The sequence below is a fragment of the Notechis scutatus genome, chromosome 7 (assembly GCF_049901735.1).
Source record: "Notechis scutatus isolate UNSWTSFEM ecotype Mainland chromosome 7, rNotScu1.2, whole genome shotgun sequence".
NCBI classification, from domain to species: domain Eukaryota; kingdom Metazoa; phylum Chordata; class Lepidosauria; order Squamata; family Elapidae; genus Notechis; species Notechis scutatus.
The window spans coordinates 2,060,776-2,084,915 of NC_142015.1; the positions used below are offsets into that span (position 1 = coordinate 2,060,776).

The 24,140-nt window shown below is 44.9% G+C and overlaps 1 protein-coding gene across 3 annotated transcripts; it reads left to right on the forward strand.

Annotated features, from left to right (window-relative positions):
• Nucleotides 1–533: 533 nt before the first annotated feature.
• NCAPH (non-SMC condensin I complex subunit H) lies at nucleotides 534–23,008 on the forward strand. Of its 3 annotated transcripts, none has more exons than XM_026688684.2 (18): nucleotides 534–665; nucleotides 2,087–2,324; nucleotides 3,337–3,430; nucleotides 4,040–4,132; nucleotides 4,755–4,893; nucleotides 5,794–5,915; nucleotides 7,481–7,670; nucleotides 9,240–9,331; nucleotides 10,165–10,361; nucleotides 11,833–11,981; nucleotides 12,955–13,061; nucleotides 15,278–15,400; nucleotides 15,569–15,682; nucleotides 16,458–16,634; nucleotides 17,540–17,656; nucleotides 18,972–19,057; nucleotides 21,491–21,566; nucleotides 22,498–23,008. In XM_026688684.2, the coding sequence occupies exons 2-18, from the start codon at nucleotides 2,092–2,094 to the stop codon at nucleotides 22,555–22,557; spliced, it is 2,169 nt and encodes a 722-aa protein (XP_026544469.1). In that variant the 5' UTR covers nucleotides 534–665; nucleotides 2,087–2,091; the 3' UTR covers nucleotides 22,558–23,008. The 3 variants fall into 3 exon arrangements, with proteins under 3 accessions (XP_026544469.1, XP_087826006.1, XP_087826007.1); XM_087969880.1 differs by having other exon boundaries at nucleotides 540–731; XM_087969881.1 differs by lacking the exon at nucleotides 534–665 and adding an exon at nucleotides 937–1,791.
• The last annotated feature ends 1,132 nt before the right edge of the window (nucleotides 23,009–24,140 follow it).

Sequence of the window (24,140 nt, forward strand, 5' to 3'; positions counted from 1 at the left end):
GTACATTCTGTTTAGTTTGTTTTCCTTAACACCCGTTGGGGAATCCAGGCTTAACACTGGTTATGGGCCCAGAGAGACTGCAAAGTCAGTTTAACTAGGATAAAAACAGGTTTATGTAAAAAGTGAGATTTTGTGTTGTTACACGTTACAGTAAACAGACAGCTGTGTTTTATCAATTATATTTTTATATCCATATAGTGAAACATGGCACAAGTCAGTCTACAAGGCCCCTTCCAACTCATCTGTTAATGAACCAGTTGCCAAACACCTGAATTGTGTTCGCGTGACTCTAAGGATGCTGCAAAGGTCGTAACCATGAAAAACAGTCACGAGTCACTTTTTTCAGTGCCGTTGTCACTTTGAGCGGTCACTAAACGAACCACGGTTAAGTCGAGCACTATGAGAGGATTCTCTCTGCTTTTTTCTAGCTCTATGCACCCAGCATCGTCTATATGCCCCCTGTTAACTCCGCCCACCCCATGACGCGCCTCTCCAAATCTGCTCCCGGCGTGATGATGTCATGCATCCTCCGCGCCTGCGCAGTGCGGCCGCGGGGCGATTCAAACTGGCGCCGTCTCCAGAGCGGGAACTCATGGCCGACGACACCGGGGAGAGCTCCTTCACCTGAAGACGACGAGCGGCCGCGGCTCGTCCCCCGAGCTCCGGTGAGCGAAGCGCTTTGCGGGCTAAAAAAAAACCGGGAATGAAGCAATTAAAAACTCCTGCCTGAGGTAAATTCGGCGACTTTCAGCGGGAAGATGGGAAACGCGCGCGCGCGCAAACAAACAAACAACAAAAAAAAAAAACGGGGCGGGAGAAACGTTGCTTAGGGAACTGCGCGCTGATTGGTTCTATGGGGCGGGAGTCTGAACTGTTTGCTGATTCGACGGTTCAATCGGCGCGGCCGACTAAAACCCGCCCTCTGATTGGCTTAAAAGAGCCCGGTTGGGTGATTGAGGCGGCTGGCTGGCGGGCGGAAAGCAGCGGCGTGTTTTAAAGGGGAGGAAGTGCGCACGCGCGGGAGGGCCTTGCTTAAGTTCTGCTGTTTTCGACCCGTGTTAACTTTGGGTGAACGTCGGGATCATTCTTTGACCTCTGACCTGTCACAACCCGAGATCTTGCAGTTGCCCCCAAATGCATGTTCACAGTAAAGCGAAAGCGACCTTTTCTCCCCCCGCCCCCCGGTCCGTCCGTCCGTCCACGAGTGGGAACTACGACTCCCAGAATGCTTTCGGGATGACTTCCGGGAATTGCCATTTCCCACCTGTGGTTGAGCATCTCCAGCACCCTATCCAACATTGACAGAAGTGAGGATTGCTGATGCTGTGGTCCGCCGGCAGCCTGCGAAGACGGCGGCACAGTCGGACAGTGGGGAGGATCATGGGCCAGTCCGGGAATCTGGGCAGGACTCGGACGAGGGTTCTGCGTCCGATACAGAGATGGGGCCAGGGCCATCTGGGAGTTATGTGCTGACTCCGGAGCCTCCAGCATCTGACAGCAGCGAGGCAGAGGAACGAGGGGAGCCTGTTACTAGTGTGCGCATGCGCAGAGCTGCCAGAAGGCAAGAACACTTAAGACAAAAGGGGCGACTCGGGAGTAAGGCTTGGAGATGATTGGCCCCTCCCATAAGAGATAAAGGAGGAGCAAAGGGATGGGAACCTTTGCAGGAAGCAACTTTGTTCGTTCTGGTCGATTTGAAATCTGAAGCTCTTGTGTTGAATTTGTGCTCCGTTTGGTCTTGTGCAACTAATTGGCAATTTAGTCATTGGCAGCATTTCAAGGAAGGTAAAGGTGGGTGCTTCTCAGACTTATCCCGAAGGACTTTGGCAGACTTCCATGGGACTATTTACAAACTGTTTGAGACTCATTACAGGCTGTGAATGACTATAATTCACAGCCGTTGAAATAAAACAAAAAGGTTTTGGGACTAACATGTGTTTGTTAATGTCTCAGGAAGCCCTGGTCAGAACGGTTGAACATTTCCCCCAGGGCCTACAGATTTCCAGTCTCTAATTGTAAATAGTCTGGATTCCAGGCCTATCAGCTAGAACCTCAGTCTGATGATGTCACTTTTTTCCCCCTCTAGGGATCATGAGCTTTTCAACGCCACAGTCTGCCGGCTCCAAAGGCAGTGCCTCTTCCGGCAATGTGTTTGTGTCCCCTGGCTCCAGACGGCAGCCGCTCAGTGGCTCTGGCACCCCAGTGCTGCAGAGCTGCCCGCAGAACGACGATGAACGGGAGAGGAAACAGCGAAGGCGCTCCAGAGTGATCGACCTACAGTTTAGCGCTGAATCGCCTCTCTCCATACAGTCTCCCGTTAGCAAGTAAGAGCAATGTCCATGCACGTGTGCCCCACCCCCAAAAAAGCGTGACTGTGTCAATGCACTGGAATATGCAGTGAATAGAATTAGAATTAGAATAGAACAGAATGCAGAATATGAGAAAATAGAATAGAATTAATAGAATAGAATAGAATTAAAATAATAGAATGCAGAATATTAGAATAGAATAAAATAGAATAGAATTAAGAATAGAATAGAATAGAAAAGATTTAAGAATGGTATAGAATAGAATTGAATAGAATTCTTTATTGGCCAAGTGTGATTGAACACACAAAGAATTTGTCTTCAGTGCGTATGTTCTCAGTAAAAGAAAAAAGATAATTCGTCAAGAGTCAAGAATCATAAGGTACAACACTTAATGATAGTCATAGGGTATAGTAAGAATAGAATAGAACAGGAATATAGAATAGAATAGGAAGATAGAATAGAATAGGAAGATAGAATAGAATAGAATAGAATTCTTTATTGGCCAAGCGTGATTTCTTTATTGGCACACAAGGAATTTGTCTTGGCGCAAATGCTCTCAGTATACATAAAAGAAGATACATTCGTCAATCATAAGGTACACAAACTTAATAGTCATAAGAGTACAAATAAGCAATCACGTCATACTAGGAAACAGCGAGTAAAAACCGTTAGGATACAAGCAACAAGGTTACAGTCATAAGTGGGAGGAGATGGGTGAAAGAAAGGGTGGGACGATTAATAGCAATAGTATATACAGTGGAGGCTAGGATGCACCTTGAAGGTTTTAAGGAGGTGGGGATTTAAGCATGATTAGTTTACAGAAATGGGCCAAGTTCAATGGAATGTGATGGGTAGGTAGGTAGAGGATAGAGATGATTGATGATAGATAGATAGATAGATAGATAGATAGATCTAGATTGATGATAGAAGGATGGATATAAGATGGATGGAAATAGATATAAGATTGATAGATGACAGAGAGACAGACAGCCTTATTCATGTCCATATGTCTGCATTTGTCTTGCAGGCAAGCAGAGACATCGCTGCCACCAATCCCACAATTGTCCAATGCTCAGATTGCAGATCATTATTCCACATGCATCAAACTTTCAACAGAAAATGTGAGTTAAACTTCTGCTTGCTCCTCGCAACTGTACAAAAGATCTGTTTAAACTTACTAGCATTAGGACCATGAAAGTTCACAAAAATTTTGACATTTCACTTGACTGTGGGAACTGTGAGGTTTTTCTTAAATTGATATATGTATGATATCCACTTTTGTTTTGTAGAATTCAGGGCTGTTCACATAACGCTCCCTCTTTTTATTTCTCCCCCTCCAGAGCAACATCTCTGTGGAGTGAGTAGTCCTAAGACAGTGGCCCATTGGGAAAACTAATAGATCCTAGCAGGGTCTTCAGAGACACAGGCCTACCGTCTCAAATATCCAGCTGAAGTCCCTACCCTCCCTCTTTTTAAGGGAGGGCTTGTGACATGCACACTTGTTAGTATTGTTGTGGTTCACTTATAGTCCTTACCTATTAGTGGCATTTAATATAAAGTGGTGCTACTCAATTTTAGGCAAGAAATCCAAAATCTTAAAGATTGTAGGCTTGCTATTTCAGAGATGAGACTGCTGAAATGTTTTCAACTTGGTGATGCACACAGTTGAAGTCACTGCTTAAACATATTGTTCACCAACTGTTTTGTTTTGTTTAACTCTTTCTTTCCAGAAAATCACCACGAAGAATGTATTTGGCTTACACCTCATTGACTATATGACTGAAATACTCAAGCAGAAAGATTCCGAACTCACCAACTTCAAGGTCAGGTTTCTTCCTAATTCGACTTCCTTAAATATATGTAGAATATGAACAGCAAATGTTGGGTTATCTTTCGTATTGCGTGTTGGATTGAAAGACTGTGATGATTGGGCGATGAGCACAAAACTACCTTTTCCTTTTGGTTACATTTCTCTCGGAAGAACCTGCCCCTTCCGATACCTGGCCAGCATTCTAGAGATTCTAGAGATTTATGGAACAAGTCTATCTGAAAGAGTGCTGGATATAAGAAATAAAGATCAGCCATTCCCACTCCCCCATCCCTCACAAACAGGTGGATCTGTCCACTTTCTATTTGCTCCTGAGACCCTTGGGGCTTACTCCATGTCCAAAGAAAGGCTTGCTTTAAAAGTAATTGTTGCTGAGGTATGAAAACAATGACAAATATTCCTGGCCCTATTTCTAAATTAAGCTGATCTTCCATGTTGGTTTTGAAAGGCCTAGTTTCAGGTGAACGGTATAGGAGAAAAAGGTGTAGAAGAAAAAGGTATAGGAGAAAAAAAGGGAAAGAATAAAAGTTCTGTTGGGTATTAGTCAAAGGCATTTAAGAAATAAACTCTATCCCCAGGTTGGCCTCCACCTCATTGATTTACATTTGCATCGACAGGTAGCAGCTGGCACCCTAGATGCCAGTGCAAAGATCTACGCAGTGAGAGTGGATGCTGTCCATGCAGATGTTTATCGCGTCCTTGGAGGGCTGGGCAGAGATGCTGCACCTGCAGAGACTGAGAATAACCAGGATACAGGTAGGCTTTTCACTGCTATTAACTGAATTTGGAATAGTTTAGCTCTTAGAAGCCTCTCCGCTCTCCCTAAGATTCTTCTCTCCTGTCGTAGGATTTTTAAAACTATTATTTCCTAAGCTCATTTGATCATTGGAACAAAAAAAGATGGAGCATTGCTGCAGGTCACTTTCACGTTATCGAGCAAATTGGACCATCTATCTTTAGTCACAAGTATGATACAGGACTTAAATAGCAAGGATCCCATTGGGAACCTGGGACCACCCAGCTCCAGACTGAGAGAGGCAGAAAGCAAAAGGGGTGGGATGTGTCATGAATATAAAGGACCCAAGATTTTTGAATTGTTTTTATTGCTTTAAGGAGGATTTACTTTTTTTCCCCTTTTAACTATCTTAAGTCAGGTCCTAAGAATGGCACAACAATGTCCATTCCCATTTCAAATGAGAGGAAATGGTGCCACCCATTTTTGATTAGGGTTTTGGCTATTTGCAACCCTGGAGCTGTAAGTTGTTGACTTCAGATACAAGAGAGAGGGTTTACTAAGTATTATCTCTGCAGCAGAAAAGTAAAAGTAATAGAAAAGTTGAGCCTTTTGCAAATAATAACACATTTGAGATCCAGAAACAACTCAACATACACATATTGGAGGAGGATCCTTTCATCGTTGTTAACAGGCACAATGTATAATTTTCAGGGTAGTGTTGTATTATGGCACCCAAACCAGAATTTGAATAATGAGATTTGCTTGAAAGCAATTTTTTTTCCCTAATGAGTGAATTTAAAAAAAACAAACCAATAGTTGGAGTGTTGTATTTTCTCACTAAATCGCTTTTGACAATATTTTCAGCAAGCTTTTGTTAAAAATGCTGCAGAAAATTCCACTCCTGGACTGTCCTTTTCTAGGTGGTGAAAAAGAAGATTTGGACAATTCTAAGAAGCGCTCGATTAAGAGGAAACATCTGTACAAAACCATTGAACAAAATTTGAATAACATCAATGTCTCTGAGACAGAGCGCAAATGTGAGGTGAGGCCTCCATGAAAGTGACTCTTCTTCTCATAATTGCCATACAGGGACAGTTTCTACAAGGTTGGCTGTAGAAACATTGTGAAGTTGGAGAGGCTCTTCTGTCGCCATCCTGTTAGACCATTGAAGAAGCAGCCTGCGTCCCTCCCACCCATGTTTTCGCTTCATTTTATGGTTTTTCCTGTAGTAAAAAAGATATAGTTCTGCTTCTTTAAAATCTGATGGGCTCTGTGGTTTATACAGAGAACAGTGTTTTCCCATTTCTGGGCAGGGTAAGCAATAACTTAAGCCCTCCCTTAATATCATTAAAAGTAAATTCAGGAGAGCCGTGTAGCCTCCATGCAGTCTGCCCTCCCTCCTGATCTCACAGGACTCCTCAGCCCCGTCACTGCTACCCATGCATGACATGTGGACATCCCCAAGGGAAACGCAGCCTCCACCATGAACTTGCAACTTTTATAGTCTCCAGGGCTTCATTCAGAAGTTCCTCCATGCAGTTCACATTCCACCTTGGGAGTAGACTCTCATAATACAAATAAATCTGACCCTAAATAAAATAATGAAATCCCTCTTTTTAAAAGGGACGGCAATTTTTAACTGATTGTACTGGGAGTAAAGGATACATTTTGAATACTTGTTTTTCTTGAGAGAGAGAGAAAAAGTTTCCTGTTGAGTGATAATCAGTCAGTGATTTGCTATCAGTTATATACGATGGTTCTTGTTTTCCAAAAGGCACACGTATTTATACTTTTAAAACTATGTGTCCTGTCTCATTTTATATGTTATTAAGACTTTTGATGCAAGAACACTTGCAAACAGAACCCGGTGCTATGTTGTGGCAATAGAGTGGAGAAGAGAGTTAAGAGGACAATCTGGATTGATTTGTTGATATTGAGCTCATTGTACACATCTACGCAATGAATGGTCAGGAGTACGTAGTTCAGCCAGTTTTTCAACATGGCAATTGACGTATGTATGTATATGTCATTTATTTCACACCCATCTCATATCAAAATGACTCTGGGTGGCTTAAAACATTAAAACCCAACAGAGAAATATTTCTAGAGGTTAAAACACATGAAGAATAGTTGCAGGAACTGGGTGTGTCTAGTCTAATGAAAAGAAGGACTAGGGGAGACATGATAGCCGTCTTCCAATATCTCAGGGGCTGCCCCAAAGAAGAGGGAGTCAAGCTATTCTACAAAGCCCCTGTGGGTAGTAGGAGAGAAGCAACTAAGGAGAAATTTCCTGACGGAACAATTAACCAGTGGAACAACTTGCCTCCAGAAGTTGTGAATGCTTCAACACTGGAAGTTTTTAAGAAGAGATTAGACAACCATTTCACTGAAATGGTTTAGGGTTTCCTGCCTAAGCAGGGGGTTGGACTAGAAGACCTCTAACGTCCCTTCCAACACCTCTATTCCAACTATAAAAAGGAAATCACAATCAAAATAAACTTATAGTGAGGAGATGGAGAGGGAGGGAACAGGATGCATGGAGTGGGGAGGTGGGACTGCCTCTTAATTCAGCCACCGCCTCCAATTTTTCCCTGGTTTTATCTTCAGAGTGATCCCATGTTCCAGAAGACGGCCTCGTCCTTCGATGAATGCAGTACAGCTGGGGTGTTCCTCACCACGCTCCACACGCACAGCTACCTCAGCGAAGTCCTGTTCGATTCCATGGTCGTTCCTCTGCCATCTTCTGGGACTTCTGAGATACCAAGTTCGTCTCCTGTGAAAGTGACTGACTTAAAATGTAGGTGTGACAAATAGGTCACAAACTATTCTAACTTACAATAATACGGATTTTTGAGTGTGTTAATATTGATGCGGGTGGGTCTTCCACCATTCCTTGAGCTAAATGTACTTTGTGGAAATTACTGTTGTTCACCCTTCTTTTTCCTCCCCTTTCTGCCATTCCAAATTGGAATTCATGTTCCGTTTAGTGAACATTCGAAGTTATAATGGCATTGAAAAAGAGGAGACTGATCCAGACCTCGGTGGAACAAACGGTGGGAGAGAGTATTCCATTTAAGCCGGAATTTTTTCTCCTAGGAATAATCCCAGAAGGATATAGGAAGGATTTAATGTATCTAATAGTACATGTGTTGATGGTGGCTAGAATATGCACAATACTGGAAGAAGGAAAGCACACCACCAGAAACAGATAATAAGGAAAATTATGGCCTGTGCAGAATCAGATAGATTAACTCTAGAATTAAAAAAACAAGGGGGAATCTGAGTACTATGAAACATGGAATAAATTCTATCAGTGGTTGCATAGAAGAAGGCAAGGGCAGAACATAACTGGTTATGATGATTAGAATAATTAGTAAACAATGCATCAAACAACAGGATTGTAAATGGAAAAGTAAAATTTGTGTGTGTGTGTGTGTGTGTGTGTGTGTGTGTGTGTATACATATATATACACACACACACACACACATACATACATACATACATACATACATATAAATTGTATTTCCAGAACAGTTGCACTGTGTTGTATGTATAAAGAATTCAACACGGTGCAACCGTTCTGGCCTTACAATATATATATTACAAACTATTCTAAAAATACAAGTTCCAGGTATACTTTTAAAAGAAGAAATAGATATCCTGCAATCTCCGGAACTTAAAATTACATTTAATGTACTTACTGAGCTTTCAGCAGCCTCTGCTGACATCGTCATAGTTTTAAGCTACCATTACACAAATGTTGCCTTTATATATCATTAACCAATTTAGCCCTCGCACGCATTATAGGCCCTCTCAACTGCCTCCCATCCGTAATTAGTTCTGCTGTTTTTACCTCCGTCATGTTGGTCAAAGGAGGCTTATCTCTTGTTATTGCTTCCTCCTGTGCCCAGCCTGGAAGATAAACTGGCATGTTAACATCACTTCCTAAAGATAAAAATTGTGTTTATCTTTAGGAGGTGATGTTAACATGCCAGCTATCGTAATTTGTTGTTTTGATCTCTGTTTTGTAGTTGGCCCAGTTCGTTCTTTATTCCTGCCTGCTATAACTTGAGGCAGCTCTGCCAAGTTCCTCTGTATTTGGACAGGCCTGGCTATGCCTTCGTAGGGTGAGTCCACATGCCCTACGGACAAGCCGGGCCAACTGCACATTACATTTTTTTATGATGCCTGCAGTGTCCTGGGGTCATGGGATCCCTTTTGGCAAACTTATCACAAGCCAAGTGAATTGGGGGGGGGGTTGAAGAGCTTGCTGGCATAAGAGATTTGAATAGCTTTGAATCTTGGATTTCTTGCTGAATTGCCCTGTGTTTGTTTTTGGTTTGTTTTTTTTGCCATCCTATCTAGCCATCCTTCTACGTTGCGTTGAAAACTCCGCCATTTGCCCTTCCTTGTCTGGCTTTCTGTTTACTCAGTGGGACAGCGAAACCCATAACGAGGTACACAAATTTGGTTGCTGCGTTGTGTCCAAAGAAGTGGTCATAATGATCTTATTATACTGGAGTTCAACATTCCTTTAATTTACATTTACAAGGAGATGCCACCATCTCATGGGCTACCAGGTTTTCTTACCGAATCTTTTGAGAGGTTTTCTCAAGTTCTATTATGAAATGTTTAACTTAAGACAGATTGAACCTTGGCAGCGAATTTTTTTTTTGACTAACATAAGTTCATTGGGCTTTTTTCAGCTTTATCATTACTTATCTAAAAGTTGAGACTTGGAAAAAGTTCAGAGAAGAGCAACTAAGACGGTTAAGGGCCTTGGAGGCTAAACTCTATGAAGAACGGCTGCGGGATTTAGGTTTGGCTAGTCTAAAGAAAAGAATTAGGGGTGACATGATAGCAATATTCCAGTGTTTGAGGGGCTGCCCCAAAGAAGAGGGGGGTCAAATTATTCTCCAAAGCACCAGAGGGCAGGACAAGAAACAATGGATGGGAAACTAATCAAAGAGAGAAGCAACCTGGAATTAAGGAGAAACTTTCTAACTATGGACAATTAACAGCTTGTCTTCAGAAATCGTGGGCACTCCATCACTAGATGTTTTTAAGAAGATCTAGACAGTCACTTATCTGAAATAGTATATATAGGTTCTGCTTGAGCAGGGGGCTAGACTAGAAGACCTTCAAGGTCCCTTCCAGATCATTCATTCATTCTATTCTTATTCCAGAACTGTTTAGAGCCTAGCGTTGTACAGTTAGCTTTTGATTGTCATCTTAACTATCCTTTTGGGAGGGGGGAAGACTTCGCCTTAAAATGTTGTTTTGTGTTCAGTCAGTCTCCGCTCTACTGGATAAATTCAAGAAGAGCGACCAGGCGTTTGACATCAACGCAGAGCTGGAGAGCGAGTCTCTGGAGGATAGAATGGAAGACGATTTTGACGCCGACGTTCTAGACAAGACGATGGCAAGAGATCTCGGCGAGTTCTCCGAAAAGCTGGAGGCCTGCCAAATGGCACCGGAATGCTCGAGGTCTATGTCTTTCTTGGAATATTTGGGGATGGGGTGGTGCTCTTGAGAAGTTTTAATGAGAATTTCATTATTGTCTTCTCTGAAGAATGATCAGGAACAACGTTCCTAAAAACACGCATGTTATTCGGGTGGTCTTTGACTTATGACGGTAACAGCCCAGAATTTCTTTTTTTTAAAATTAGGTTTTTTATTTTGTATTTACAACAAATCCACCTTTCATTTAAACAAGTGTGTTGACTGGGTACATATATCTTGTGCTAGCAATTATAATTAACATACTTTCCTTGCCGAAATATCAGTAATCACATTTTCTTTATAAACCATTGTCACTTGCGTATTTTATCTGTATAACAATCTTAACTTATTTCTCTATGTATTCATCCACTCAATTTTAACTTATCTCTTTGTTTTCCAACCGTTTGATAAAATAGATCCCATCCAGCCCAAAATTTCTGTGGCTGAGCAAGAAGGTTGTAAAGTGAGTTTTGCCCCATTTTTACGACCCTTCTTGCCTTGGCTTGTTAAGTGAGTCGCCACAATTGTTAAGTTAATAACGTGGCTGTTGCAAGTGACTCTGGCCTCCCCATTGACTCTGCTTGTCAGAAAGTCACCAAAGGGGACATTGCAACTGCTTAAATACATGCCAGTTGCCAAGCATCTGAGTTTTGATCACGTGCCCGTGGGGATGCTGGAATGCTCGTAAGTATGAAAGACAGTCATAAAGTCACCTTTTTCGGTGCCGTTGTAACTTCGAACGGCCGCTAAGCAAACCATTGTGAGTCTGTTCTGACTAAGGCTTCCGAGACCGTAATTACGCACGCACTTACTTTAAAAACAAGTCTTGTTTTATTGCAACTCTGGGAATTATTTTCATTCCCAGCCGGTAATGAATCTCAAACAGTCCCTCGAGATAAGCACCCACCTTTCTTCCCTGTGAAGTGCTGCCAATAACAGAAATTAAATGAACTAAAAAAGAAACCAAGTGAAGTAAAGATAAAGAGCTTCGAGGATTAATCTGAACCGATTGAACGACTTTGCTTCCTGCAAAGGTTTCATCACCTTTGCCTGTCCTTTATATCTTATGGGAGGGGCAATCACCTCCCAGCCTTACTCCCGAGTTGCCCCGTTCTGCTTCAGCTGCTCTCGCCTTCTGGCAGCTCTGCACACAGGCACATTGGGAACAGGCTCCCCTGGGTCCTCTGCCTCGCTGCTCCAGACTCTGGAGCTCCGGAGGCAGCATCCCACTCCCAGATGGCCCTGGCCCCATCTCTGCATCGGATGCAGGACCCTCGTCCGAGTCCTCTCCAGGTTCCCAGACTGGCCCTCGTTCTTCCCCACTGTCCGATTCTGCTGCCGTCTGCACCGGCTGCCGGTGAACCACCACAGAGTCCAGTGGGACTTACCTGCATGGCAAACCTTGAAGAAGCAACGGCCCCTCTTCTAAAACTAGTGTCAAATCTCTTTCTTGCAGAGAAATCCAGGTTTCCATGAGAGATGGGGATATCGGGTCCATGTGCCTACAGCTGTCCATGAACCCCAGCGAGTATTCTTACTTCAGCCCCCGGATCATGTCCATGTGGGCAGGCCCAGAACACTGGCGCTTTAAGCCACGCCATAAAGGTACGGCGGGCAGAGGTTGGGCAGGGATTGCTCAGCAGTCAAAAGTTAATGGGTGGCATCTCATCCACTTAGGAAGAGTCACAATCTTTTATCTGTTAGTGTTTCCCTTCCCTCTGGGTGTGAGCCTGCTGGCTTCTTTTACTGTTTTCTTCTCCTGCTTCCTCAGCGTTACGTAGGAGTGCGCGTGGGTTTCCATATGCACATTCCCCTTTTCAGAACAATGCTCTCTGCCTGAAGTTTACAAAAGTATATCTGTAATACACAGCACCATATATTTAGAATTTTAGAATAGAATAGAGCTGGAAGGGACTTTGGAGATCTTCTAGTCCAGCAGGAGAAGCTATACAATCTCAGACAAGTGACTGTCCAGTGTCTTCTTAAAAACTGCCAATGATGAAGCACCAACAACTTCTGGTGGCCAGCTGTTCCACTGGTTAATTGTCCTCGCTGTTAGGAAGTGTCTCCTTAATTCCAGGTTGCTTCTCTCCTTGATTTGTTTCCACCCGTCGCTTCTTGTCCTGCCCTCTGGTGCTTTGGGGAATAATTTGACCCCCCTCTTCTTTGGGGTAGCCCCTCAAACGCTGGAATACTGCTATCATGTCACCCCTAATCTTTCTTTTTTCCTTTCTTTTCCTCTTTTCTTTTCCTTTCCATATATGTTGATCTCTTACTCTGTAATAGAAATGGCATTACGGCATTTCTCATTTTGGCTTAATCGCGCATAGATAAAACGTGTAGCGATCGCATTTCCAATATTTATTGTATAATACTTCCACCGTAATTGTTTATTTTCTCACATCCCAGCCAGGATTGGTAGGTCAGAGCAGAGTGTGCAGGTCATGTTTGAACTATTTTGAAAGTGCCATTTGGTGTTTGCCTTGGAGTTCACTTTTACAAAACAATGCCATTCACACCTTTACAAGTAGCAACGCTGACAAAACAGACGATTTCCTGACTTCTGTCATCTGCACAGGTGACGCCAACTCTGAGAGAGTCAGCAAAAGGAAAACCATGAAGAAAGTCTTTGAGGTCAATTTTGAGGAGGAGGTTGACTTTGGATTTTACTTCCGCAAAACTCGGGTAGGTGGTTTTTCCTCCTCCTCCCCCGCCCTCCCCCGCCAGGCAGGACAAGAAATAATGGGTGAAAAAATCATTAAAGAGGGATCCAACTCAGAACTAGAGAGAAATTTTCTGACAGTGAAAATGATTAATCAGGGGAACATCTTGCCTTTCAGAAGTTGTGGGTACCCATCCCTGAAAGTTGTCAAGAAGAGGCTGGACAGCCATTTGTCTGGGATGGTGTAGGGCCTCCTGCTTGAAGAGGTTCCTTTCCTTCCAATTCTTATTCTCCAGGATGCTCCAGTTGTTTTTTCTTTTTCTTTTCAGTTTTAAATAAGGAACTAAATAAGCCTTTTTGGAGTACAATTTACAAGAGGGTACAAGAGCCTCGGGGTGTAATGGTTAGAGTGCAGTCTGCTGACGGCCTGCAATTTGGCTGTTCAAATCCCACCAGGCTCAAGGTCGACTCAGCCTTCTGTCCTTCCGAAGTGGGGAAAATGAGGACCCAGATTGTTGGGGGCAAGAAGCTGACTCTATAAACCGCTTAAGAGTGGGCTGTAAAAGCAGTATATAAGTCTATAAGTGCTATTACTAATTTGCAAGCAACACAAATGCCTCCAGGGTCTTCACTACCTGAATTGCCAGAGATCAATACTTTTAAGGGTGTACTGCCCCCCTGTGGACAGACCCCCACCACATCCTCTGTTTGTTGTCTCCCCCCTCCCTGCCATCCGTGTTGAGATGGTTGGCTGGAAGGAAGGGAACGTTTCCTCTGTGCTGCATTCTAGCCACCTGCTTGCAGATGGTTGATGTCCTGATTTCCTAGAGTGGGAAGTCAATTGCTAGGAAGGAGGGATGCTGGCGCGGCCCTCTCACTTCCTGGCAACCCTGCTCAGGCTCATGGCTTGCCTGTTAAATTGGCAACTCGGGGGAATTTCTCAGTGTTGCTGTCAGTGCTCCGAGCTATGCAGCATGCCCTCAGCTGGAGTTATGGCTTTGAGTCCCAGTGAAAGAAAGAAAGAGAGAGAGGAGGGAGGGAGGAAGGAAGGAAGGAAGGAAATTTTCATCATGCCTTCTGACTGTCAGTTGGTGTTTGTGGATGCTTTCTGTCAGTCTTCTGCCTTGTTGTAATTCTTACATTGTATGTTCTGGAAGGAAGGAAGGAAGGAGAAAGGAAAGAAAGAAGAAAGAAAGAAGAAAGAAAGAAAGAAAGAAAGAAAGAAAGAAAGAAAGAAAGAAAGAAAGAAAGAAAGAAAGAAAGAAAGAAAGAAAGAAAGAAAGAAAGAAAGAGAAAGAAATTAATTTTCATCATGCCTTCTGACTGCCAGTTGGTGTTTGTGGATGCTTTCTGTCAGTCTTCTGCCTTGTTGTAATTCTTACATTGTATGTTCTGGAAGGAAGGAAGGAAGGAGAAAGGAAAGAAAGAAGAAAGAAAGAAGAAAGAAAGAAGAAAGAAAGAAAGAAAGAAAGAAAGAAAGAAAGAAAGAAAGAAAGAAAGAAAGAAAGAAAGATGACAGACAGAAAAGAAAGAAAGAAAGAAAGAAAGAAAGAAAGAAAGAAAAAGAAAGAAATTAATTTTCATCATGCCTTCCGACTGCCAGTTGGTGTTTGTGGATGCTTTCTGTCAGTCTTCTGCCTTGTTGTAATTCTTACATTGTATGTTCTGGAAGGAAGGAAGGAAGGAAGGAAGGAGAAAGGAAAGAAAGAAAGAAATTTTCATCATGCCTTCCGACTGCCAGTTGGTGTTTGTGGATGCTTTCTGTCAGTCTTCTGCCTTGTTGTAATTCTTACATTGTATGTTCTGGAAGGAAGGAAGGAAGGAAGGAAGGAGAAAGGAAAGAAAGAAAGAAATTTTCATCATGCCTTCCGACTGACAGTTGGTGTTTGGGGATGCTTTCTGTCAGTCTTCTGCCTGGTTGTTGTAGTTTTTGCATTACGTGTTGCAGACGACCCCTGTCTTTCTCTTGTGGGGTTGTTGGGTCTTCGGTTTGCTCAGGATGTTTTGAAGGGCTTCTGTTGGCTTGTGTGCTACACTGATTCCACTTTGGTCCACAGGACCGCGGAAATGTCTTCGGACAGCGCTGGCTCACCGGCCTTGAAAGAGATGAGCACTGTGCCACTGCAGGGGCTCCTTTACCGTTACCAAATCTAAATCAGTGGAAAGTGTGATTTAAGATAAAACCGGCCCAGCGTTCCTAGTAGAGGATGTTTCTGACATTTCTGGTTTTCTAAAACAGGCATCCACAGTTCTGTCCAAGTCCACCCTCCAGAACCAAAACAAGAAAAGCAACACCCTCCCAACAGACTTCCATTACGATCCAGACAACCTCACTCAGCTGTTCCTCAAACCTCAGATCAGGGTAAGGTTTGCTTGTCCAGTGCGCGGCAGGGAGGCTGACAGCCTGCTACTCTGGCCAGAAGATGGGCTGAGAAAGTTTCCTCCCTGAGCCAGCATGCCTTAGTGCTTCAGTGGGCTTTCCATTAGTAGCGGCTTCTCGTGATTCTTTCAAGTTATTTTATTTCTCCAGCTCTCGAAGATGCTACTCCAGGGCCGTTCACCCAATCACGACGACGATGATGAAATCGGAGAATATGATTACAACAATCCCAACGATACCTCCAACTTCTGTCCCGCAGTGCAGGTGAGTTCTAACAACCAGGAGCCTGCTCTGTGTTTTGACTGCCGTCCTTTTTTTAATCTGGAAGCTATAAAAATGGGTTGCTGATAGCCGCAAGATGTGGGTTAGGATAGCTAATGAAACAACGGAGAATTGTAACGCCGATATCCGTCTTTGCCCCAAAATAAGACCAGGTCTTATATTCATTTTTGCTCGAAAAGACACCTTGGGGGCTTATTTTTCCAGTTAGGGCTTATTTTCAGGGAAATACGGTACTTAATGCGTCTGGCTGATGGTCTTAACTGGGGCTTATTTTGAGGGGTAGGGCTTATAATTACGAGCTTCCTGAAAAATCCCGCTGAAGGCTTTTAAAAGTCAGAACTCTTCCAACATTAATAAATAAATAAATAATATCTAACATATCTTGCACCTGAAGGCAGGACAAGAAGCAACGGATGGAAACTAATAAAGGAGGGAAGCTACCTGCAATTAAGGAGAAATTTGCTGATAATTAGAACAATTAATCAGTGAAATAGCTTGCCTTCAGAAGTTGTGGGTGCTCCATCACTGGAGGTTTTCAAGAAGGGATTGGATAACCCTTTGTCTAAAAGTGGTGTAGGGTTTCCTGCCTAGGCAGGGGGTTGGACTAGAAGACCTCCAAGGTGTCCCTTCCAACTCTGTTATTCTATTCTATACCTGTATTATTATTTTAGATCTCTTTGGCTGAGAAAGACACGGTGGAACTCTGAAGACTTAACTTGACTCCTGTTCATCCCCCCCCCCCTTTCTTTCTGTTTAGGACGTCGACAGCGATGATGACAACGAGCCTATAAACTTTATAGGCCAGGGAGGGATGTTTGAAATGACAGCGAATCCTATGGGTGGAGATGACCCAGATGGAGAACTTGATGGAAAGGTCAAAGGATTCAACATCTCCACCTATGGTGAAGCCAACATGGTAGCTGAGCCTCAAAAGGCAAGTATTAATGCATAGTCCCAAAACAGGGTCACCCCAAATTCCCAATTAGTATCTGAAAGTGCCGGGTTGGGAAAAGATGATATACAATGTGACTTGATGATGGACGGAAGATCTACCTGTGACTTACCCATCGTGCAGGTGAGGGTAAGCTGCAAATTGGTTAGAATGCAGTATCGCAGGCAAACTCTGGGGACCCAGAGTAAAATGGGGACCCAGATTGTTGGGAGCTGACTCTGTAAACTGCTTAGAGAGGGTTGTGAAGCAGTATATAAGTCTAAGTGCTATTGCTATTCCTTCCTTCCTTCCTTCCTTCCTTCCTTCCTTCCTTCCTTCCTTCCTTCCTTCCTTCCTTCCTTCCTTCCTTCCTTCCTTCCTTCCTTCCTTCCTTCCTTCCTTCCTTCCTTCCCCTCTCTCTCTCTCTCTCTTATTCATTTTCTCCTTCCTGGTGCCGCAGTATTGCAGGCTAACTCTGCCCACTGCCCACTGCCAAGAGTTTGATCATGACTCGCTCAAAGTTGACTCGACTTTCCATCCTTTTTGAGATCAATAAAATGAGGGCCCAAATTATTGGGGAGGGCAAGAGGCTGACTCTCTAAACCACTTAGGAGAGGGCTGTAAAAGCACTGTGAAGTGGTATATAAATCTAAGGGCTATTGCGATTCCTTCTCAACCAGGCTGAGAGATGCTTGCTTTTTGTGACAAGAAACTAGCTCAAAACTTAGTTCTAGATTAGTTTTCTCATTCTGTGTGCTTACATTCTTCTAGAAAGCAGACTTATTTTATTTATTTTCAGTAAGGGCCTCCAGGAGGCTTATGGAATAGCAATACTTTGGAAGGCAGGGTTGCAGGTTTGTCTTGGGATTATTATGACTGTTCTAACTCTGCCTAATTTTGGATTCCAGGTGAACAAAATAGACATTCAATATGCAAAAACTGCCAAAAAAATGGACATGAAGAGGCTCAAGCAGAGCATGTGGCACCTCTTGACAGAGGTCTCAAAGAATCAGACCGAGGAAGAGGTATGCTTAAGGAAACCTGGTTTTATTGTTGTTCTTGTTTTCTCCTTTGGTATCATAGTTGACTTTCTCTGAACTCTGTTTCTTTGGTATCATAGTTGACTTTCTCGGAACTCTGTTTCTTAAGGCAGTAACTGCACACTTTTAATCACCACTTGCAAAAAAGAAGAGCTGCAAAATTTTATTTTCTTGGAAAAGAGCATCCTGAGAACAATATTGTTCTTCCACACCTCAGCAGAGAGTATTAAAAGATTGGCGATTATCACACCTGGAATACTGCACACCTGGAATACCACAACCAATTTGGGTCACCATACTACAAAAAAGGATGTTGAGACTTTGGAAAAAGTTCAGAAAAGAGCAACTAAGACGATCAAAGGCCTGGAGTCTAAGCTATATGAAGAATGGCTGTAGGATTTGGGTTTGGCTAGTCTAAAGAAAAGAATAATGAGGGGTGACATGATAGCAGTATTCCAGTATTTGAGGGGCTGCCACAAAGAAGAGGGGGGTCAAATTATTCTCCAAAGCATCAGAAGACAAGACAAGAAACAATGGTTGGAAACTAATCTAGGAGAGAAGCAACCTGGAATTAAGGGGAAACTTCCTAGGACAATTAGCCAGTGGAACAGCTTACCACCAGAGGTTGTTGTGCTCCATCACTGGATCTTTTTAAGAAGAATCTGTTGTTAAGTGAATCCCCATTGACTTTGCTTGTCAGAAGGTCAATTGGAAAATAGCCTGACCCCCTTCCTCCTCTCTGGTGCAGCCCCTCAAATATTGGAAGACTGCTATCCTGTCTCCCCTGGTCCTTCTCTCCCTAGACTAGCCATTGGCATGGTCAGAACACAGCAAGTTCTGCCTAGAAAGTTTATGGTCTGACTGCTTGCCAGCCTTGAAAGCCATTTTTTACTTGGAAGCTTCAAGGCTGTCACATTCAGTTCCTGGGAATTTGGGAGGGGGGATTTAGTAGAGAGGTGGAAGATTAGACTCAACAACACTCTTTCTCAGAGAGTCAAAGACATGTTGCCCTGCACCTGGAGGGGAGTGACTGGGGGGAAATGTCTCCAGTGGGGAAAGAAGATTTGATTGGGCCATAGGATGGACTGGTGGGTGCAGGGGATGGATCTTGGATTTCTCTTTTGGGAAGGGGAAAACCGGAAACTCTCCGATTCAGTTTTTCCCCAGATGTGCCAATATGACAACTCTAATAAAATGGAACTTTGAGGAACTGTTTGTCTCAGAGTTTATTGGTTTGGCATCAGTTAGTTGGAATGCTGACACTGCTTTTCTTTTTCTTTTTTTCATGTTCCCTCTGCAGAGTGAAGGCCCAGAGAAAAAGGTCAACTCTTCATTCATCTCTAGCCCAAAGGTCTTCAGTAGCATCACCAAGGAGCTACTTCACAGGTATTTCCAGGGTGGAACGGGACAACTCGCCAGGGACAATTTTACAATTCTATTTTAATTATTTCAGATAAACGAGAAATTATTTTTTTGCCAATTCACGTTTCCTTCTGCCCCTCCTTTCGCCTCTTTTCTCCAGTGAGATTCTTTCCCACCATTTCTTTGATGTCAGTGTAACTCTTCTCCTGCGGAGAGTTGGCCGTGGCGAACTGTCATAGGCCCTTTCCCAGGGTGTCGGAACTCTTTGTCAAAGACCAGGAAGCCTGATGATGATGATGATGATGATGATACACTCATCTCTAGAGGAAACCACTGCTTGATCCCAATATGTCTGAGGAGGAGGACCTCAGAGTTGATCAGCCTCCGGTTGCGGGAGTTTTTAAGCCTTTGTTACACAAGGCCTCGGTCACTGCTTAGCTCCTCAGCCCTGAGGAGGTGGCACCTGAACCACAAGCATCCACTTCTGCCCACTCCGATGTGTTATTCTCCAAGCCAGTGGTGCATGCAGAGGTTCTCCCCTCCCCCCTCTTATTCCTTGATGTAGTAAACTCATTCTGGGGAGGTGCGTAGTAGCCCTGAGTTTTCTTCCGGTGTGTGTGTGTGTGTGTGTGTGTGTGAATCTGCTTCCAGTCACCCGTTAGCATGGTCCCCTGAGGGAGTGGAGGAAGATCAATTCCCCCCAGGATTTAAGCAGGTCAGGGCCTTCCTTTAGACAAGCTACATGGGGACCTGGCCCCCTGGGTAGTCAGGGGGTTCAGGGTGGGTTTAGGCCTACACCCCACTGCTGTGGGCCTACGCTCAGAGGAGAATAGGCCTGAAGATCTCAGGGAGACGGTTACTGTGGCCAATAGGAAGGGCCTAGCAGAAGGATTCAAACAACTCCTCCTCCCTCAAGGGGGGAGGGCAGCCTTGTTAAACCAAAAGATCTATAAGTTGTTCTTCCTCAGAATGGCTATGGTCAGAGGATTTGGAATAATTATCCTCCTCTTCCTCCCTCCACTCCGAGAGGGAGGGCTGAGAACAGAAGTGATGGCAAGCCTAGGTGGCACACAGAACTCCCTCTGGGCATACCTCAGCTCAGCTCTGCCGTGCATGCGCACACTCCTCCCACCGGCCAGCTGCTCTTTGGGTCTCCGTCATGCATGCGTGGGGGGCAGCGCATGCACAGAGGGCAGGGTACATGGGTGGGGGCGGAGCACATACATGGGAGGGGCAGGGTGCACGCGCAAGGGATGCAGACACGCACACACGTGGGCCCTCGGTGCCAAAAAGGTTCGCCATCACTCCCATAGGACAAGCCACGGAGAGTCAGAGTACCACAAAGAAGCATTTAGACCAGTGGTGGGATTCACATGTTTTTTAACCACTGGTTCTGTTGGGCATGGCTTGGTGGGCGCAGAGGGTTTGCTCCTGAGGGTTTCCTGCAATCCTGCACTCTCCCTGTGTCTTCAACAGCTGAAGTGCGGCAATCCACTTTGCCGCGCGAAGCAGCTGAGCTTCAAAGCCAGGAAATAAAGGTCAGAATAGAGGTGAGGGCCCAGCAGCCGATCGTCGGCGTGAAGCCGATCGTCGGCTGAACCGTGCCGAACCAGTAGAATCCCACACACTGATTTACACGATGCGAACGGTTTGACAATTTCTCTGTATCTGCTCCCAGGTTGGGGAATGCTTTTTATTTGATCAGCCTTGCCTTACTGCACCTGTGTCTGGTTTGCCAATTGCACCGGGGCAGATAGGATGGCACTCCAGAGAGTTCACGTCATTGCCCAGAAGATCACGGGTTGCCCTCTCCCCTCTTTGGAAGAGCTTTGTAGCTCCCGCTGCCTTAAGAAAGTTCAAAACATCCTCAAAGATCCATCTCATCCTGGGAAATCTTTTTTTTTTTTTTTGAACTATTACCACCTGGCAGATGGTACAGAATAAAAACAAGGACAAATAGGCTGATAAACAGCTTCTATCCCAGGGCAGGAGCTCTGTTGAATTCTACTGTAGAGTGCAATATGAATGCAGCATCAGGGGTTTTCAATTCAATGTGTGGAGTGGGACGGATGTGTGTGTGTGTTTATTTTCATCGTCATGATGTGCACTGAGGACGTTACTTAATTTCATTGTATGAGGGGCAATGACAATAAAGTAAACTAAAAAACAACAGGTTTCTCTGACCATGAGAGGAGGGATCTTTATCAGCTGGCTTCTTTGATTTATGCCCTACCTCAAGGCAGCTGATAACAAGAGAGGAAAACACAGGCAGTCCTTGACACGCAACCACAATCGAGCGCCAGATGCCCGCTGCTTCAGGGAGGCAGTCGTTAAAGTGAATGGCTGCAGTTGTTCTGTTAGCAAATGTGGTTGTTAAGTGAATCTCCCCCCCTCCCCCGGTCGACTTTGCTTGTCAGCAGGTCGCAAAAAGGGATCACGGCTTCTTCTGTCTTGCAGCCTGCCTTCCGTGATGGCGAAAAACCTGTCAGTGCCGTTGGCGTTTGCCTGCCTCTTGCACCTGGCTAACGAAAAGGTGAGTACGGTGCATCATGCAAAAAACAGGCGGACTTACAGCTGCAGTGGAGTCCCAAACATTTATGTTGCTAAATGAAACACCTGTCCAGAGAGTTTTGGGCCCTTTCCTTGCCGCCGTTGTTCCATGAATCGCTGCCGATGGTTAAAACAGCAACACGGTTGTGGAGGGAATCTGGCTCCCCCATTGATTTGGCTTGTTGCAAGGTGGCCAAAGGGGAATCACGTCACACACACACACACACACACATACACACAGAGGAACACAGCAACTGTCATAAATATGAGCCAGTTGCCAAGCGTCTGAATGTTGCCCCCGAGGAGGCAACAATGGACATAAGTGTGAAAAACGGTTACGAATCCCCCCCCCTTTTTTTCCCCAGCACCGTCGCCACTTCAAACGGTCACTCAATGAACCGTTGTAAGTCGAGAACTATCTGTAGTGGGATGGTCACCTGGGATGAACCGCATCTTTTCAACCAAAATTCTCTTAACCAGTCGGGGAAACCTTTTTCTTTCGTGCAGGGGTGGGATCCGACCGGCATAACAACCGGTTCGTTGAGCGTGCAGGTGCACACTTATTTACACACTACCAGCTCCGGGCAAGCATTCACCTTCCCCAGGTGACAAGCCGGCATTCAGCCGTGCCTCCCAAAGCAACTGAGGAGGACACAGCCTAAAGCCCGGGCAGGCGGGTGGGCCCAATGGGAGACCAGAAAATCATCGCGGCGAACTGATTCGGTGTCAGCTGCTCTTCGGAGCAACCAGTTCTATAGAACCGGTGCAAACCGCTAGAATCCCACTCCTGCTTTCTGTGCCTTCGCCAACGTGGAGAAGAAGAAGAAGAAGAAAAAAATGCTTTTGAGTGGGGGCAGCTTTAAAGCTTGACGTTTGATTCTCCTCCTCCTCCTCTCCCCCCCGCTTGTCCCCAGAACCTGAAACTACAAGGGGTGCAAGACTTGTCTGAAGTCTTAGTGCTCCAAGAAGATTAACCGGTGCTACTCGACACGCTGCAGCCTCCAAAGAGGGAATTTTCTCTGCCCTTTTGAGACTTTTCCTCCAGCGCGTCAAGCGGAGGCCCTGATTCCATCGGTTCTTCCTGGGACACAACAGGGTGCAAATCGCATTAGGATTTCGGTTGGTCAAACCTGCTTGTCTTTTAAAACGAGTCCTGGGTGTTTCTAGCTCCTCCTGAATTTGGCCCCTGAGTGCAGAAGGAGCCTTTTTAACTGTGTGTTCTTGTCACAATTGCGGCTCTTGTTATCCCATCCTGCTTTTTTTTTTTTAAAGGTTTTTTCCCCCCAGTTTTCCCCACGCCAGGAAAACGTCCCCATCTTCCCTTTCTACAGTTCTCTCCTGTCATTTTATCATTGTCTTAAAAAGTCGTTTTATATATTTGTACACATCTCTTTTTATTTTTTAAAGGAATAAACCCAAACCTGACAGTGGCTGTGCTCAGCCTGCGGCTTTTAACTTGCTTTTGAACCTCTTGATAGAGCAGCCCGCGAACTCGAATATATCTCTCTCGTTTTGGGTTATCATTGCCATTTTGCCGCTGCAGTTTCGCGTGGGTGGCGGGTGTAGCCGAGAAGAAGAGCTTGGCTGCGTGCCGGGGAGAAGGCGACCAGCGAGGGCCCCAACACTTCTATTCATTTGCAGCCTATCCAGACCAAACCTTCCCTCCACGGAGAGGGCTGCCATGATTTCATCAAGCAATCAGGAAGTTGCGCCAGGCGAGGTGACTTAACTCAGAAGCAGAGCTTGCTTTCAGTTTCTCAAGAACTCTGTGGAATTCCCGTTGCACAATCCCATGATCTCATCGCATTCTTGGCCACCATCTGCGGTTACCTAACTGCTAAGGTTGGAAAAATACCGTCTCCTCGTTTCTGTTCAAGTTGGTCAGGCTGTCAACGTGGACCCTGAAGGCTTTCCTTTCTGGTTTGCAATTTTACGGAGAAGCCCCCTGCGACCAGGACAGGGGTGTAAAAAGCTCGATTTCATCAGGGTTGTGTTTCACTTTGGGGAGGCCGGGGTAGGTTTAGCCAGGGTGGGCATGGCCTGCTCGACGCCACTGGTGTCGGGGGCACCTGTGGTGGCCAAGTCCCAAGGGAGACTTCCCTCAGATCCTCCCTCATAATCTTCCTTTCTCCCTTCCTCCTTTCCTTCCTCTTTCCCCTTTTCTCCTTCCTTCTTTCCCCCTTCAATCCTTTCTCTTTCCCCCTTCCTTCCTTCCTTCCTTCCTTTTTCCCCTTCTTTCCTTCCTTGCTTTCCTCCCTTTCTCCTTCCTTCCTCTTTCCCCCTTCCATCCTTGCTCTTTCCCCTTTTTTTCTTCCTTCTTTCCCCCTTCCTTCTTTCCTTCCTTCCTTCCTTGTTTTGCCCCCTTTCTTCTTCCTCTTTCCTCTTCCTTCCTTCCTTCCTTCCTTGTTTTTCCCCCTTCCTTCCTTCCTTCCTTCCTTCCTTCCTTCCTTCCTTCCTTCCTTCCTTCCTTCCTTCCTTCCTTCCTTCCTTCCTTCCTTCCTTGTTTTTCCCCCTTCCTTCCTTCCTTCCTTCCTTCCTTCCTTCCTTCCTTCCTTCC